General features: G+C 38.0%; 1 protein-coding gene across 1 annotated transcript in view; it reads right to left on the reverse strand.

Moving 5' to 3' along the window:
• hydin (HYDIN axonemal central pair apparatus protein) overlaps positions 1–13,451 on the reverse strand; it is a 183,537-nt gene that overhangs the window by 98,775 nt on the left and 71,311 nt on the right. The window contains 3 exon segments of the mRNA XM_034205940.1: positions 1,289–1,474; positions 3,365–3,574; positions 4,624–4,792. Of these exon segments, the coding sequence (XP_034061831.1) occupies positions 1,289–1,474; positions 3,365–3,574; positions 4,624–4,792 (565 nt within the window).

Below are 13,451 nucleotides of genomic sequence, written 5' to 3' on the forward strand. Positions count from 1 at the left end.
ACACACAGGGAATAGTACAAATGAAAAATAAGCCTTTTATGTAATAAATGCATTTCTTATTGTTGAAATGAAGCTCAGCGCAAGTTTAATCAAGCAGACTGCCTACGTTATTTATTCTCTATCTCATTTCCCCAGCTGTCTCTAATAGGCTTATCAAAGGCGTCCACTCTTTTGATTAAAGAGGACATACTGTACAGTATTATGGTAATTCCCAAGTTCATATTTGTATTTTGTGCCTCTACTGTGACATCTTTAATGTACAAAAAGCTCTTTATTTTCCTCATACTGCCTGTGCTGCAGCACCTCTTTTCACCCTCTGTCTGAAACCAGAGCCCAGTCTGCTCTGATTGGTTACCTGGCCAGATCTGCTGTGATTGGTTAACTGCTTGGAGATGTGTCGGAAATGTCCCGCCAACAAACAATGTGTGCGTGAGGGTTAAATAGTGATATAATTATTTTACGGAAGTAAACAAAGGAGTCCAATTGAGGCGTTTCAGACAGGGGGGGGGACTTTGGGATTGTAGCCTTTGCAGACCATTTACATGCACTAAGACATATCTAACATAATACAGGTAAGGGAGAACCCCGAAAGCATTATAGGGTTTCTTTGAACAATTACATTTTTGCAACGATCTCTGACAGCCAATCATCCTATACCGTCAGACTTCCAACCTGATCTCTTCTCTTTGCACACCTTTCATTTCAGACATATAGATGCGGCCCTCTTTCCACCCCCAGTGCCAAGATTAAGCTCATTAGAAGTCCACTCCTGATCTTCAGCAACCTCTTCCTTAATACCCAGGGGGGGAGGGTTCTTATTCTATTTAAGGCTTCACCTCCCCCTGAAGATATATGATATCATGGTGGGATCTAATCCCCAAAGACTATTCACATTTCCATCGTCTTGTGCACATGAAACATTTCTATGCTGCTTAACCCTTAAATGGTTTCTGTATCCTGGGGGATACAGTCATTTGACAGGCTGTGTCCACGTGTAAAATGGGTGTATTACCAGTGTAATTATAGTGTATTTGTATCATGGGTATATTATTGGTGAAGTATACAGGTGTAATAATGGTGTAACATGGGTATAATAAGGATGTAATAGAGGTATACAAATGGTGTCACAGGTGTAATCCGGGTGCAATAGGGGTGTATTCTATATTTTATATGGGTGTAATCAAAGTGTTATATGGTTGTAATGTAGAAAATAGCAATCAATGCATTTTCCAAAATACTTATATGTGATTGTCCCTTAAGGGTTGAAAGAGCCCAAAGATGAACTCACCTCAGTGGGAGTGACCATGGGTTGCCCTGGTGTCACTTCCTGTCTGTTCTCAGTTTGCTCCTCTACCAGGGCCTTCTTCTGTCCTGCCTCCTCATCCTCCCTTTTGGGGTATATGATGTTAAATGTGAAGCCCATCCTGCCAGTGTTCCTCAGGGTCACCTCCGCCTCCACTTCGTGATCAAACAGCTGGAGAAGAAAACACTGCTTTTTAAACTGTCAGCACTTTTATTCTCATTGAAAAGAATGTGAATCAGCTTTATGCTAAACAGAAGGATTTGGTCAAACCATGCCCCCATGATCATGAAACAAACTTAAGGCTGTGTATAGAGGTGACAGTGCAGGAAAAAAATAAAAGCTTTCTAAAGAAGCATGCAAGATGATGGCCTCAGTTTGAACTCTGCGGTTCATGATAATAATTATCCAACAACAATGACATTTGTATTTAAAGCGTTAAAAGTGAAAGAAAGTAAGACACAGAGAGATGACAAGAAAAGCGATTTCAAAGAGTGCATGAAGGGGAGTTGTTTCAGTATTTTATTTATATCAACAAATCTAATTGACCACAAGAGAAGAACACAGAGCAAAAGGGATGGAGAGAGACAACAATAGAGAAAAGAAAGCAGGAGAAATAATAGTGCTGAAGGGACAGGAAGGTCAGTGAGATGTTCTGCTGAATCGCTCATTTCAACTAAATCAAAAATCAATATGTCCTTGTTTTGAATATCAATGATAACCGGTCCCAACGGCTTGCATACTTAAAGAGGGATTGGGAGCACAAAAGACCAAAGTGGGAAAAACTAAGCAGTGACATTCAGATTTAATGTGATCCCTCTCACCTTCTTTTGTCTAGTGAGTGAAATAAACCTTTTACATAATCTTTAATAAACGTCTTTATACAATGTGCATCCTAATGATCCTTATACACCCTCAGCATTAGATTATCTGATCATAAAAAGTAATGGGAAAGAAAAGACATCCTAGTGAAAACACTAACAGTAAGCAAAAGCTAATGATCATGAAACAAACTATAAATGCAGCAAACACATCTTCATCTGCAATTACTAACACATCTGTCATTGTACCCCCAGGCCTGTCATTTTGAAAATGTTGGAATGCATCACTAGCCAAAGATTTGTCATTAGATTTGTATGAAGTATAATGTGTCACATGCGGATGAGCAAACAAATGGCCAAAGAAGAACTAGGATAAGAAAGGCAGGGTAACAGTACAACAAGATGAGGAATTAAAACAAGATAATGTAGCTTAAAACAAAGGAGAGTTTCACATCATGGCCACTATCCTAGCGTTAAAGGGGCACTGCTCATTTTCAGGTTCATATTTGGATTTGTGCCTCTACTGCAACATGTCACATACTTTAATTTATTTCCCACATAAAGCCTGTCACAGTTACCACTGGTATTCTGTGTACCACCCTCTGTCTGAAACAAAATCCCAGTCTGCTCTGATTGGTTAGCTGGCCTGTTCCGTTATGATTGGTCAACAGCTTAAAGATGTCCCGCCCCTTAACACTGTACAATGTGTTGGAGAACTCTAGAAACAAGAGTTTGTATGGGTTAGGGTCATCTGAATAAAAGTGCTTTATGGTTGGATAAAGTCTAGATTCATTTTTGTGTCACAGCAGCTTCATTTGGAACATTAGCAAGGACAAATGTTTAATGCTACTGACTAGGAAACAGATGTTTAACACAACAGTCACTGAAGATAATGGTCCAATTCCAAGATGAATCTTACACCCTCATACTATAACTGGGATGAACTCGCCTATGAAACTATGCTTTCTGCTGGAAAAAGAGCATAGTTTTGTAAAAATGAAATCTGATTTTTAAAAACTCTGACTTTGTGTCAAATCTGATGGAGGGTTTAATAACTCCCTCTCCACACTAGTTGGTTTGGGTTGGCTTGGCATTGGGCCAATATGTTCAAGAACTTTTAACTGGGATTAAACAAAAAAATGACATTGACTACCATTGTTATTTGTTTGATTGTTGGAGCTGGTTAGGATAAAGAACTGAGAATAAATAGTCTAGATAATGGAGAACAGTGCAGGATACATACCTGCAGACCAAAATCAATATGTGTAGAGTCAAGGCTGTAGCTGATCACTGAAGCTTCTCCCCTGAGTTTCACTTCATACGTTGGCCCATCCTCCACATGGCAGCGTGCCACCACCTCTCTGCTGACATTTTCGTGGCCGTAAAAAGAGAAAACGACCTGCTGCTGTTCCCCAGGTGGCAGATGACCGTATATCGGCAAGATATCGAACACCTACAGACACAAAGACGTAAAAAAGAGGAACTTACGAGATAAAAGATTCTGCCAACAGTTACACTCCCCAAAAAGGGAAAGTTTGTTTTTTTGGGACTTGATCCTATACACTCTATTGTCATGAGTTACGAGAGGAAGAGGTCTGTTTTCTGATTTTTGAAAGTGTTAAAACACAAGCTGTGTTTTGGTGCTGGACTATGTCTTGGCCTGGTTCAGTCACTTTTAGCAGGCATGTTCTAAATGAGGAAAATATCATGATGACTGCTTTAGACTTGGATGAGATTCTCGACATTGTATTATATCAAAGTATAACGAGAGTAGAAAGATATTCTGCAAGGTGACAACAGAAGGAGAAATCTCCACATGGAGGTTTTTAATGCAAGATGTGCCAGTGGTAGAATACGATTTTTAACTAGTTAAAGTAACAATACAAACATTTCAAAATACTCTGTTACAAGTCATAATCATGCATTCAATTTAAATTGGCTTCAAAATATACCTAAAGTCCCAAGTATAGAAATTCTTGTTATGCTTAACGGCCCATTTCAGAATAGATTAGTCGATTATGGTTACTGATGCATTCATGCGTGTCAAAGAGGGTTAAATGCAAGGCTCGCATTAATGACTTGATATACTGCTGCTAGATATATTAACTTATGATTACTGTATATTTGTCAATGTTTATTTATATTTGATTTTTTACTTTGTATTAGCTGAATATCTGAATCTGTAAAGAAACTAAAGCTGTTTAAGAAATGTAGTGAAGTAAAAATGATGATATTGGCTTCGGAAATGTAGAGAAGTAGTAGTATGAAGTAGCATACAAAAAAAAGACTCAGGTAAAGTACCTCAACATTTTACTTAATTATAATATTTGAGTAAATGTACTAATTACATTACACCACTGGTATTTACATGTTTTCTCCCTCGACAGAGACGAGTATAGAGAAAGGGAATGACTAGCCACCGGCTCTGACCATCCCCTGACAACTGAAAATCTCAGGAGAACCATTATTTGTTTATTATTATACACATGAGCATTTGCCTACCTCTTCCACACCCACAGGGCGCTGTTTGCAGCTTTCTTCATCTGCAGCAGGCCTGTGGGTGAGGGGAACTGAAGAGGCACGAGAACGCGTCCTAGAGGAACTCCTCCCTTCACCAGTCGGATTTTCTGGATTTCTCTGCTCCTTCTCTTTCTCCACCATCTCTGTGTCCCTGTGAAGGCAAAATAATAATAAAACACCCATGAAGTATACCTGAGTTTGTATTTTCCCCACAATGATAGTTAGGCTGCGTAAACAGACTTCCAACGGATAACAAACAGGGGAAACCAATTATAAGAGGCAATACAAATATATGAAACTGTCTTCAAGAGAATTGAAAGCCTCAAGAATACTATGAGGTAGTAGAGTAACACATATGCAACCAACACCAAATGACATAAGCATATATTGTTTAGATGTGCACAATTGCCTCGCTCTATGTTCTATTTCTATCCTGTTTTCTTTCGTCAGCACATTGGTCATTTGTCATTGGAAGTATCCGAGGTTTCTGTTTTGCATGGCAATATGACTGTTGTATGGCGTAATTACTTTTAGAGATGTCTCGTTATACATATTATTCAAATGTTTAGGTTCATATTTGTCATTTGTGCCTCTACTGCGACATGTTTACATGCTTCAATGTTCAAAAAGCTCTTTATTTTTCTCATACTGCCTGTGCTGCAGCACCTCTTTTCACCCTCTGTCTGAAACCAGAGCCCAGTCTGCTCTGATCGGTGAGCGGGCCAGCTCTGTTGTTATAGTGCCACAGTGACGCGTCCTAAAACCCGGAAGTAAGCTGCGCATGGGTTCCTTCGACAAAAAAGCAATGCAATTTCTCCATAGGATTTTGGAAAATAGCTGGAAATAAGGTCTGACACACATTTAAGAGACGGATCACATTTTGTTCAGTCGGATCACCTCCACATGTCTACCCTACTTTTATAATTTCTAATCATAAATCTAATCGATAGATAGATTTATGATCGATAGATTACTGTGTTGGAGCGCTAGCCAATAGAAGCATGAGTGTTACATAATGATGTCACCACAGTATATTACGTAAGTAAACAAAGCCTTTGTAGACCATTTACATAAACAAAAACATATATATCACACTACAGGAAATATTAAATATATCCTGTTATTGTAAAAAATTACGTGTAATAATAGAGTATGATATAAAAGACATACGAGAAATTCTATCACTGCCACTGGTCTCTTTGAGTTGGTATTGGGTAGCAGGCTAAAGAGGCTTTTGGAATAGTTATTTTTAGGAACTTGTGCTCATCAAGAGTTAGTATAATAAAGGGCTAAAAGACCTTATCTCTTTAAAAAATAAAGATGTGTTTGTGTCCCTGGCAAAAAAGGAAATAAATAACATAAAATAAACAGAAGACATTGGCATCAGTAGCATTATATACATAATATATATACTGTAGCTACACTCCTCAGAACTCTGACACTCATTTTCTCTCTCTGTTCTACCTTCTCCTTCCCTGTGGGATCAGACTGGGTGCATCCATCAAGTTAATTAAACAGAGTGTTCTATATTTAAGAGGAATTTGAATAGGCAAGCAGCAGGAAACAGATCAGGATATATTGCAGTGAAGTGCTGAATAAACATGGAAGAGAATGAAAGAGATTTAGTGAGTGAAGTCATCTTAAAGCAGGGCTGGACAAGGTCTAAATTAAATCACCCAAGACTGGTTATGTATATAGCCATAATGTGTGTTTTGTGTGTGTTAGCTTCAGGGTGTGTACATATACTTTGCATGTTAGGCATCATTCAAGTCTGACACATTAGTTATTTAGTTCCCAAGAATGCCACAGTTCTGATGTGTCAGCTTGTAATGAGTGGATAGTAGTGATTTAGCCAGCAGGGGGCACTGTTGTATCGTGAGGATGTGTTGAATGCGTGTTTAAGGGACAAGCTGGCCTGATGTGTGGCCTTGGGGAAATCACAATATATCCAGCTATGTAAGACGAGGGCGAACAAATACTGTGGGTCAATGTATTCAAAAATAGTTTGCATTTTTAGTGGGTGAGAGTTTCTATGAGTCTACAACAACAACAAAAACGCAAAAAAGAGAGTGTTTGAAAGCCACTGGTGCGGACAGAGGAACAGATGGTGAGACAGCAGTTGATGACTCTGCAGCTCAAAACAGAAATAGCGCTCTATGACTTTCCCCTTTCTCTCTTCCTTCTATTCTTCATGGGGGGGTGTGACTGTGTTTGACGGTTTTCCTGTGCTCAGTGTCACTAAAGATCTGAACAACAAAAACGACTGAATCACAAATACTGTACTTCCAGCCCACTAGAGACAAATGGCTTCTGGGGTTGCTGTCAGACAGTGTGTGTTTGTGTGCGTGTGTGTGTGTGTGTGTGTGTGTGTGTGTGTGTGTGTGTGTGTGTGTGTGTGTGTGTGTGTGTGTGTGTGTGTTTGTGTGCGTGTGCGTGTGCGTGTGTGTGTGTGTGTGTGTGTGTGTGTGTGTGTGTGTGTGTGTGTGTGTGTGTGTGTGTGTGAGACATGAGGGATCAGACTGACACGAGACCTCACATCTATTTTCTTTTTATTGATGTGTCATATGTTTATTTTATCTGAAATATCCTTCATAATGATCAATAATTCACCCTTATGGTTCATGTTGTTGCCTTTTTTTCTTTTTACGGGCTTCATGAAAGGAAAGGGGTTGTGTATTTTTCTTTTACTTTAATATTTGTTTGGTCATGTTAAAAAAAAGTACATTGTTTTACCTTTTATTCTGCTTTTGTTCCAAATGTGAACACAACAATACATTTCAAATGTATATCTATGTATAGGTGTTTGTTGTAATTGTACAAAGCTTTGGCAAAACTGTGTGTCATTAAGGTCATGCAAATAAAGAATTTGAATTTGAGATTAAGAGAGCGAGAGATAACCAGAAGGTCACCAGTTAACCTCCCAGGCACTGCCGAGGTGCCCTTGAGCAAGAAACCGAACCCAATACTGTATCCAGTCCATAGGCAGCCCCCTCGCTCTGACGTTTCTTCATTAATTATAATTAATGAATCCATGTATATAGGTCTTATTTGTGCTTTTGTGTGCATTTTTGGGTAAAAAAAATGCACACAAAATTAATGTGTAAAAATGTGTAAAAAAACGAATTAGTTTCAAGATTTGTTTTTCTTATTCAGGGATTCCCACACATAGACTATACTTGGGTAACGGCCGCCCAAGTATATTTCGCGACCTGTTAATAATTTTAAAAAAATGTGTCCGTGACCACGACGCCATCTGCGATCGATTAACTTGTGGACAATGATCCCTCACTCTACACCTCCTGTACCCAGTCCCGGACTGGCCATCGGGAGGACCGGGGGGTTTCCCGATGGCCAGTCCGTCTACATGATGTGGCCTGCCGACATGGCCACTGTCATACAGATCATAAATCAAAGTCCTTGATTGGTCTCTGTGTGTCATTCAAGCTTGGGATAACCTCAGGTGAAGCAAAGGACTCTGAGTGTTTAGATAGTGTAGTGGACATTTTTATTATATCCTTATATGTTTAAAGTAACCAAATGCTTCTCATTTCCTGAGATGTGCTGTTTTCCTCTATCTACTCTACTGTGGGTTTATTCCCAAGCACTTCAAGGCCACAGCTGCTATTTGGTTGAGACTCACACAAAGTCACACAAGAACCTTTCCTGAGAACCGTTATAATATCTACAGCTCAAGGACAGGTGTCTAATAACAATGTGACCGTGTGAAGACAGATTTCTAACCTTCTCACTCTTTCCTGTATATAAGCCTTGCTACCATATTGTACTGCGCACACTCACGCAGACTATTCTATACTCTGTGAGACCTGGGTCTTTTTATTGTATCTTATGTATTTGAAGCTTCAAATAAATAACCAGAAAGACAACTCTGTCTGATTCACCATTTATTTGTTTTTGATCACTCTGACTTGTAGGCTACTCTCCACAGTGTTGGGTCTCAGATTTCCATAACAATAGTCAACTTAGTCTAAGTTCTCAGTGGGTCTCAAACGGTTTGGTCACCATTTATGTAAACACATATTTCCATTTGAGAGGGTAGTGATTAGTCAAATATGCATGAATAAATCAATAAAAAGTTAACTAGGTGAAAAAAGGTAAGATAAACTTGTTGAGAGCTAAAACTAGTCTTTGCTGCTGCCTCAAAGAGGAGAAGGGAGGAGAGGAGGGAGACAGGAGAGGCTGATTCAGGAGCACAGACACACTCACAACTATAAATGAACCAAAAATAAATAAATAAACAAGTTTCAGTGTTTTTCATATTGGAAATGGTATGTTATTGGTTATGGCAATGATTTTATGATTATTGAAATGTATACAGTTCTGTTTCATATAGGTGTTTCCATAGATCTAGTCTCTTTATTTCCCCCTCAAAATGCACCAGATTGATGCATTTAACTCCAACATTTAAAAAAAAAATCTTACCGGGGAAGCATCCTCTAGGACCCCCCTAGAGGATTTGAGTCCACCCCCATTTAAAATCACATTGATAGGTTCCTAAATACATTTACTATTTTTTTTAAATAGTAACCCATGTCCATATGTTTATTTGTGGGTAGTAGATTTAAACTATAGGGCTATCACTATGGGCCCTGCCTTATGGGCATAGATATTTCTCATAATTATTTGTGTGAACATAAAAATAATTTGGGTGTAAATAGTGATTTGTAAATGTAAAACACCATCCACAAATGCATTTAAAAGATTTGCAAACTCACAAATAAATGTGCAAGTGTAAAACGGATCTGCAAATACGCTAAATATTTTCACAAATAAAAAAAAGATCTGTGATTATCTCTTTAACATTGACAACTTTTGATCAGGCATTTGTGAATCCATTTTGTATTTGTCGACCAAAAATGCGCTTGCCGATCTCAAATCTCTGCTCGTGGATCTCATATTTCTGCTTGTGGATCGTCTTTTTACACACACGGAATTTTGAGACATATTTTCCACCGGTCTCGGCTAAAATCTACTCGTGTCACTCGGTGATTTTCGGAAACCAGGTGATGGCCTGCTGATGATGACATTTTCTCATGATTTCAAAGTAAGAGCATGATGGTTTGTTTAATGCTCTGTTTTTTTATTATAATGAACAGCGGAACGTTAGATGCATTCTTTATCGTTTGGACACATTGGAATGGGGAGACTCAAAGGTCCGAAGCGCCTGTTGATGTTCAGGGATTATAAAGTTAGCCAACTGTCACTTAACCGTTACTTTTTAGTGTCCCCGTTTCCGTTGTGTTTTTAGCTTCTTGCAGTGTTTTCTATTTGCAGCGTTTCTTTAATGCAGAGCTTGCAGTAATCGTTGCGCATGTTTTGTCAGGTTGGTGAATGTTTTTTAAATGATGCGCATTGGTTGTCAAGTTGGTGAAGATGTTTCTTCAATTGTATGTGTTTTTAAGAGTTTTCAACTGTTGGCGGTTGTAGTCCAGCATGAATGCAGGTAGGTACATTGCAAATCAAAGATATAGTACGCCTAAGATTTCCAGTTTTCTTTTGACTGATACCAACTCTTCAAGACTGAGAAGTTGCATCATTAAAATGTATTGTACCGTCTATCTATCAGAGTGATAGATGGCTAGAAAAAAAGAGTTATATTGAAGGGCTCCTAAGGGCTGTGGTGCAATTACTGATAGGGATGTAATTAGCTAAACATGGCTAGATAGTGCAGGTTTAGTGATGGACAAAGAGAGACGTTAGAGGGAGAGTGTGCATGCAGAGTGAGGTCTCCATTTAATTAGCAGGGCGGCCTATGAGACAGATTGTTAGGAGAGGTCACAAAGAAAAAAGGTAAAGAAGAGTTTGATAAGGATTTGGTAGCCTGAAGAAGCAAAGACAGAAGAGGTAGAGGAGCAAAAAAGGAAAGATAAATAGGCAATGTATAACCCAAGATGAGGACAGGGAGGGGAGCAAATGGGAAGAATACTAACAGAGGAAAGAGGGGGAAGGGAATAAGGCGGAAGAGGGTGATACATCTTGCAGAGCTCTTGCAGTTAGTTGGTTCATGGCCATGAGCATGGACACACTACTATAGTGTTCACAGTCCATTTCAAGGGAGGGGAGCCAGAGCAAAGGCCTGAGAGAAGCACAACGTAACGTTAAGTACACAATCAGTAGATTTGTCTTCCCCAGAGAATGTATAATGGATTTGGCTTTCGATTCAGAGGGTTAAATGTATAGCTACTGTACTAACTCATCCCTATGGGAAATATATGGCCGAGATCTTGAATCTTGTCTGTTCAGGTTACTGCTGTTCCAAACAATGTTTTGTTCCAACTAAATAAAGTGTGTTGCACAGGAATCAAGGAGCAGTATTTCTGCTGGTTTTACAGAGTAAGGGAGCTTTAGCTCACTTTAGTCTTACAACACAATGACAGAAACAATAAAAAGGATGTATGTTCCATATTCCATTCATAAAATAAATACAAATAAATGCTGTTTCTTCTCAGCACAATGCCATGTCACCAACTGTGGACAAAGTAGCGAGTTGTCGCAAATCACTTACGGCTGCTGTGCGCTCACTTGAAGTGGCAATTGGCTCTGTTAGCTAGCTAGCAAGCAATATTATTGTATGAGGTAGAAAATACTGTTTAATTAACCCACTCAAATCAAAAGTGGTATATTTTCGACACTAGTATAGTGGTACGTGTCTTAAAAGTATTAAAAAAAACACATGTATAACTTTTAAAAGTAGGCTAGCATTCCACACTCAACTTTTGGAATGTTATGAGGCAACCCAGTCTCACGGCATTTCGTGTTATAGTCACGACATTTAATCTATTGATTCGTGTTCACCAACACGATTTTCCCCTTTTTTTCGTGTCACACAGAACAATTTTAAAAGCAATGTATTTCTATTGGTAGTGTGTTTCGTGCCTCCAACACGTCTTTTTGTCCGATCGGGTCTTGGAAGACCGGAAGCTGTGGGGTTCATAAAAACATGTTCTTTATATATACAGTCTACGGTTCTTACTCAATATCAAGCCACGATTATTGTTTTTAATTTTAAATCGTATAATGTAGTAATTTTTTTGCCGTCAGTGAAGAAAATAAATGGGGCTCAGAGCCTCAGAATACTGAAATCTGTATGCTTTTCCTTCTAATTTGTATTATTTTCTAAATAACACACTGTTATTTACTCAACAATAACACACAATTATCCTTTTTTAAATGTATTTGTTTGATTCCATAATCTCTGGCTTTTTTGCCGTCCGTCAGGAACTGAATTTCAAAATAAAATAACCGGAAACAGATACACAGCCACTGAACTGATTACCCAAGATCCTCAGCTATGGTTTAAGCTCTGTGATTGGATTGTTTAGCCGCAATGCACGTTGGGATATGGTGTTTATGCCATATGAAATCCGAAAAACATTTATAAAAAAAAAGAAAATACTTTATTCCGAGTGTGCTTGCTTTTCTCTTTGAAAGTCATCACATAACGGCATTGTAATACACGGTTCGGCTGCATTAAATATTACACATCAGCCGTAGTTCTTTATTTATAGAGCCCTGATTAGAAGACTTCTAGACAAACTGGAAAAAATGTCACGGAAACTGAATACGTGACGTGGATCATAAATATATCAGCAATTAAACAACATCTTCAATTTCTCTTCACACAATACGTCTCCTTGCAGTATCAACATTAATTCGGCTGACTTTCATATTTGATTCAATTTGTAGATAGGCTATATTTACACCATAACGGTGCACAGCTGATAGACAGGAACTTGTAGTTTTTAAAGATATTACTGATTTTCTTTGAATATAAGAATGTAAATATTGAGTTGAAAAAACAGTCAGGGGTTTTGGGTGATGGGAGACACATCTATGGATTCAGAATTTCAATAGCTTACCATTAAATGACGGATATCCCTTTCTGTCTGTGATGTTTTGAAAATCAGATTAATGTGTAGAAGTAAAACATGTGAAATAATACAGCAATATGCTGTACAATTATTTGAAAACATGAATAAAACTACACATCTTCAGATGTTATACATAAGTGTCCTACACTAATAATACAAAGTTATTATGGCTGTGTGTACCTTGTGTGCACCGCCAAGTGGTTAAAGCACGTTATTGAATTATTGTTTTAATGTGTTATATTTGATGACAACAATATTAAGAGTACATACTTTCATAGGGGGAAAGTAGAAGGTCAATGATAGAAATATAGAATATAAAAAATCAAGAAGATACTGTAAGTGATCTCTACAATAAAACAGTTTAGTGCAGGCTGTACAAAGATATTAATAGGAGGATGTGCAAAACAGAAAAACGAATTAACATTTATTTAAACATTAAATAATACTTTAGATGAAGGTCTTCTTTTAAATAAGAAAAAAGCTTTGGGGGTATCTACAGATAAATATTAAGCCTGACAAAGTACTTAACGTCTAATATATTGCTTTCCTGCAATGTTAACTATGTTGAAGCACTTATTTTAACTGATATTATACATATGAATTATATTCTTATGTATGTAGATAGTATAAGAAATGTGCAGAATATGACAGTTTAATGGTGGAGGTCCACACATATTGATAGATGTCTTGTAATGCGCTGTTGAGGAACCTGTGACCCAAGATTTTCATTCATTGCATACACCGTAGTTGTGTATGATATGTCAATAAACCTTAGAAAATCTTGAAAGGGATGTGCAAAATAGCCATTATATACAGTCTTTAAAACCTATTAAGCCCCAAGCCTGTTTTTCAGGTCTCAGGCTCGAAAATGACATTCCCAGAACAAATGACCATATCTTCCCTTCTAAAAGGGTTAAATTA

Source organism: Gymnodraco acuticeps, unplaced genomic scaffold, assembly GCF_902827175.1.
Source record: "Gymnodraco acuticeps unplaced genomic scaffold, fGymAcu1.1, whole genome shotgun sequence".
Taxonomy (NCBI): Eukaryota; Metazoa; Chordata; class Actinopteri; order Perciformes; family Bathydraconidae; genus Gymnodraco; species Gymnodraco acuticeps.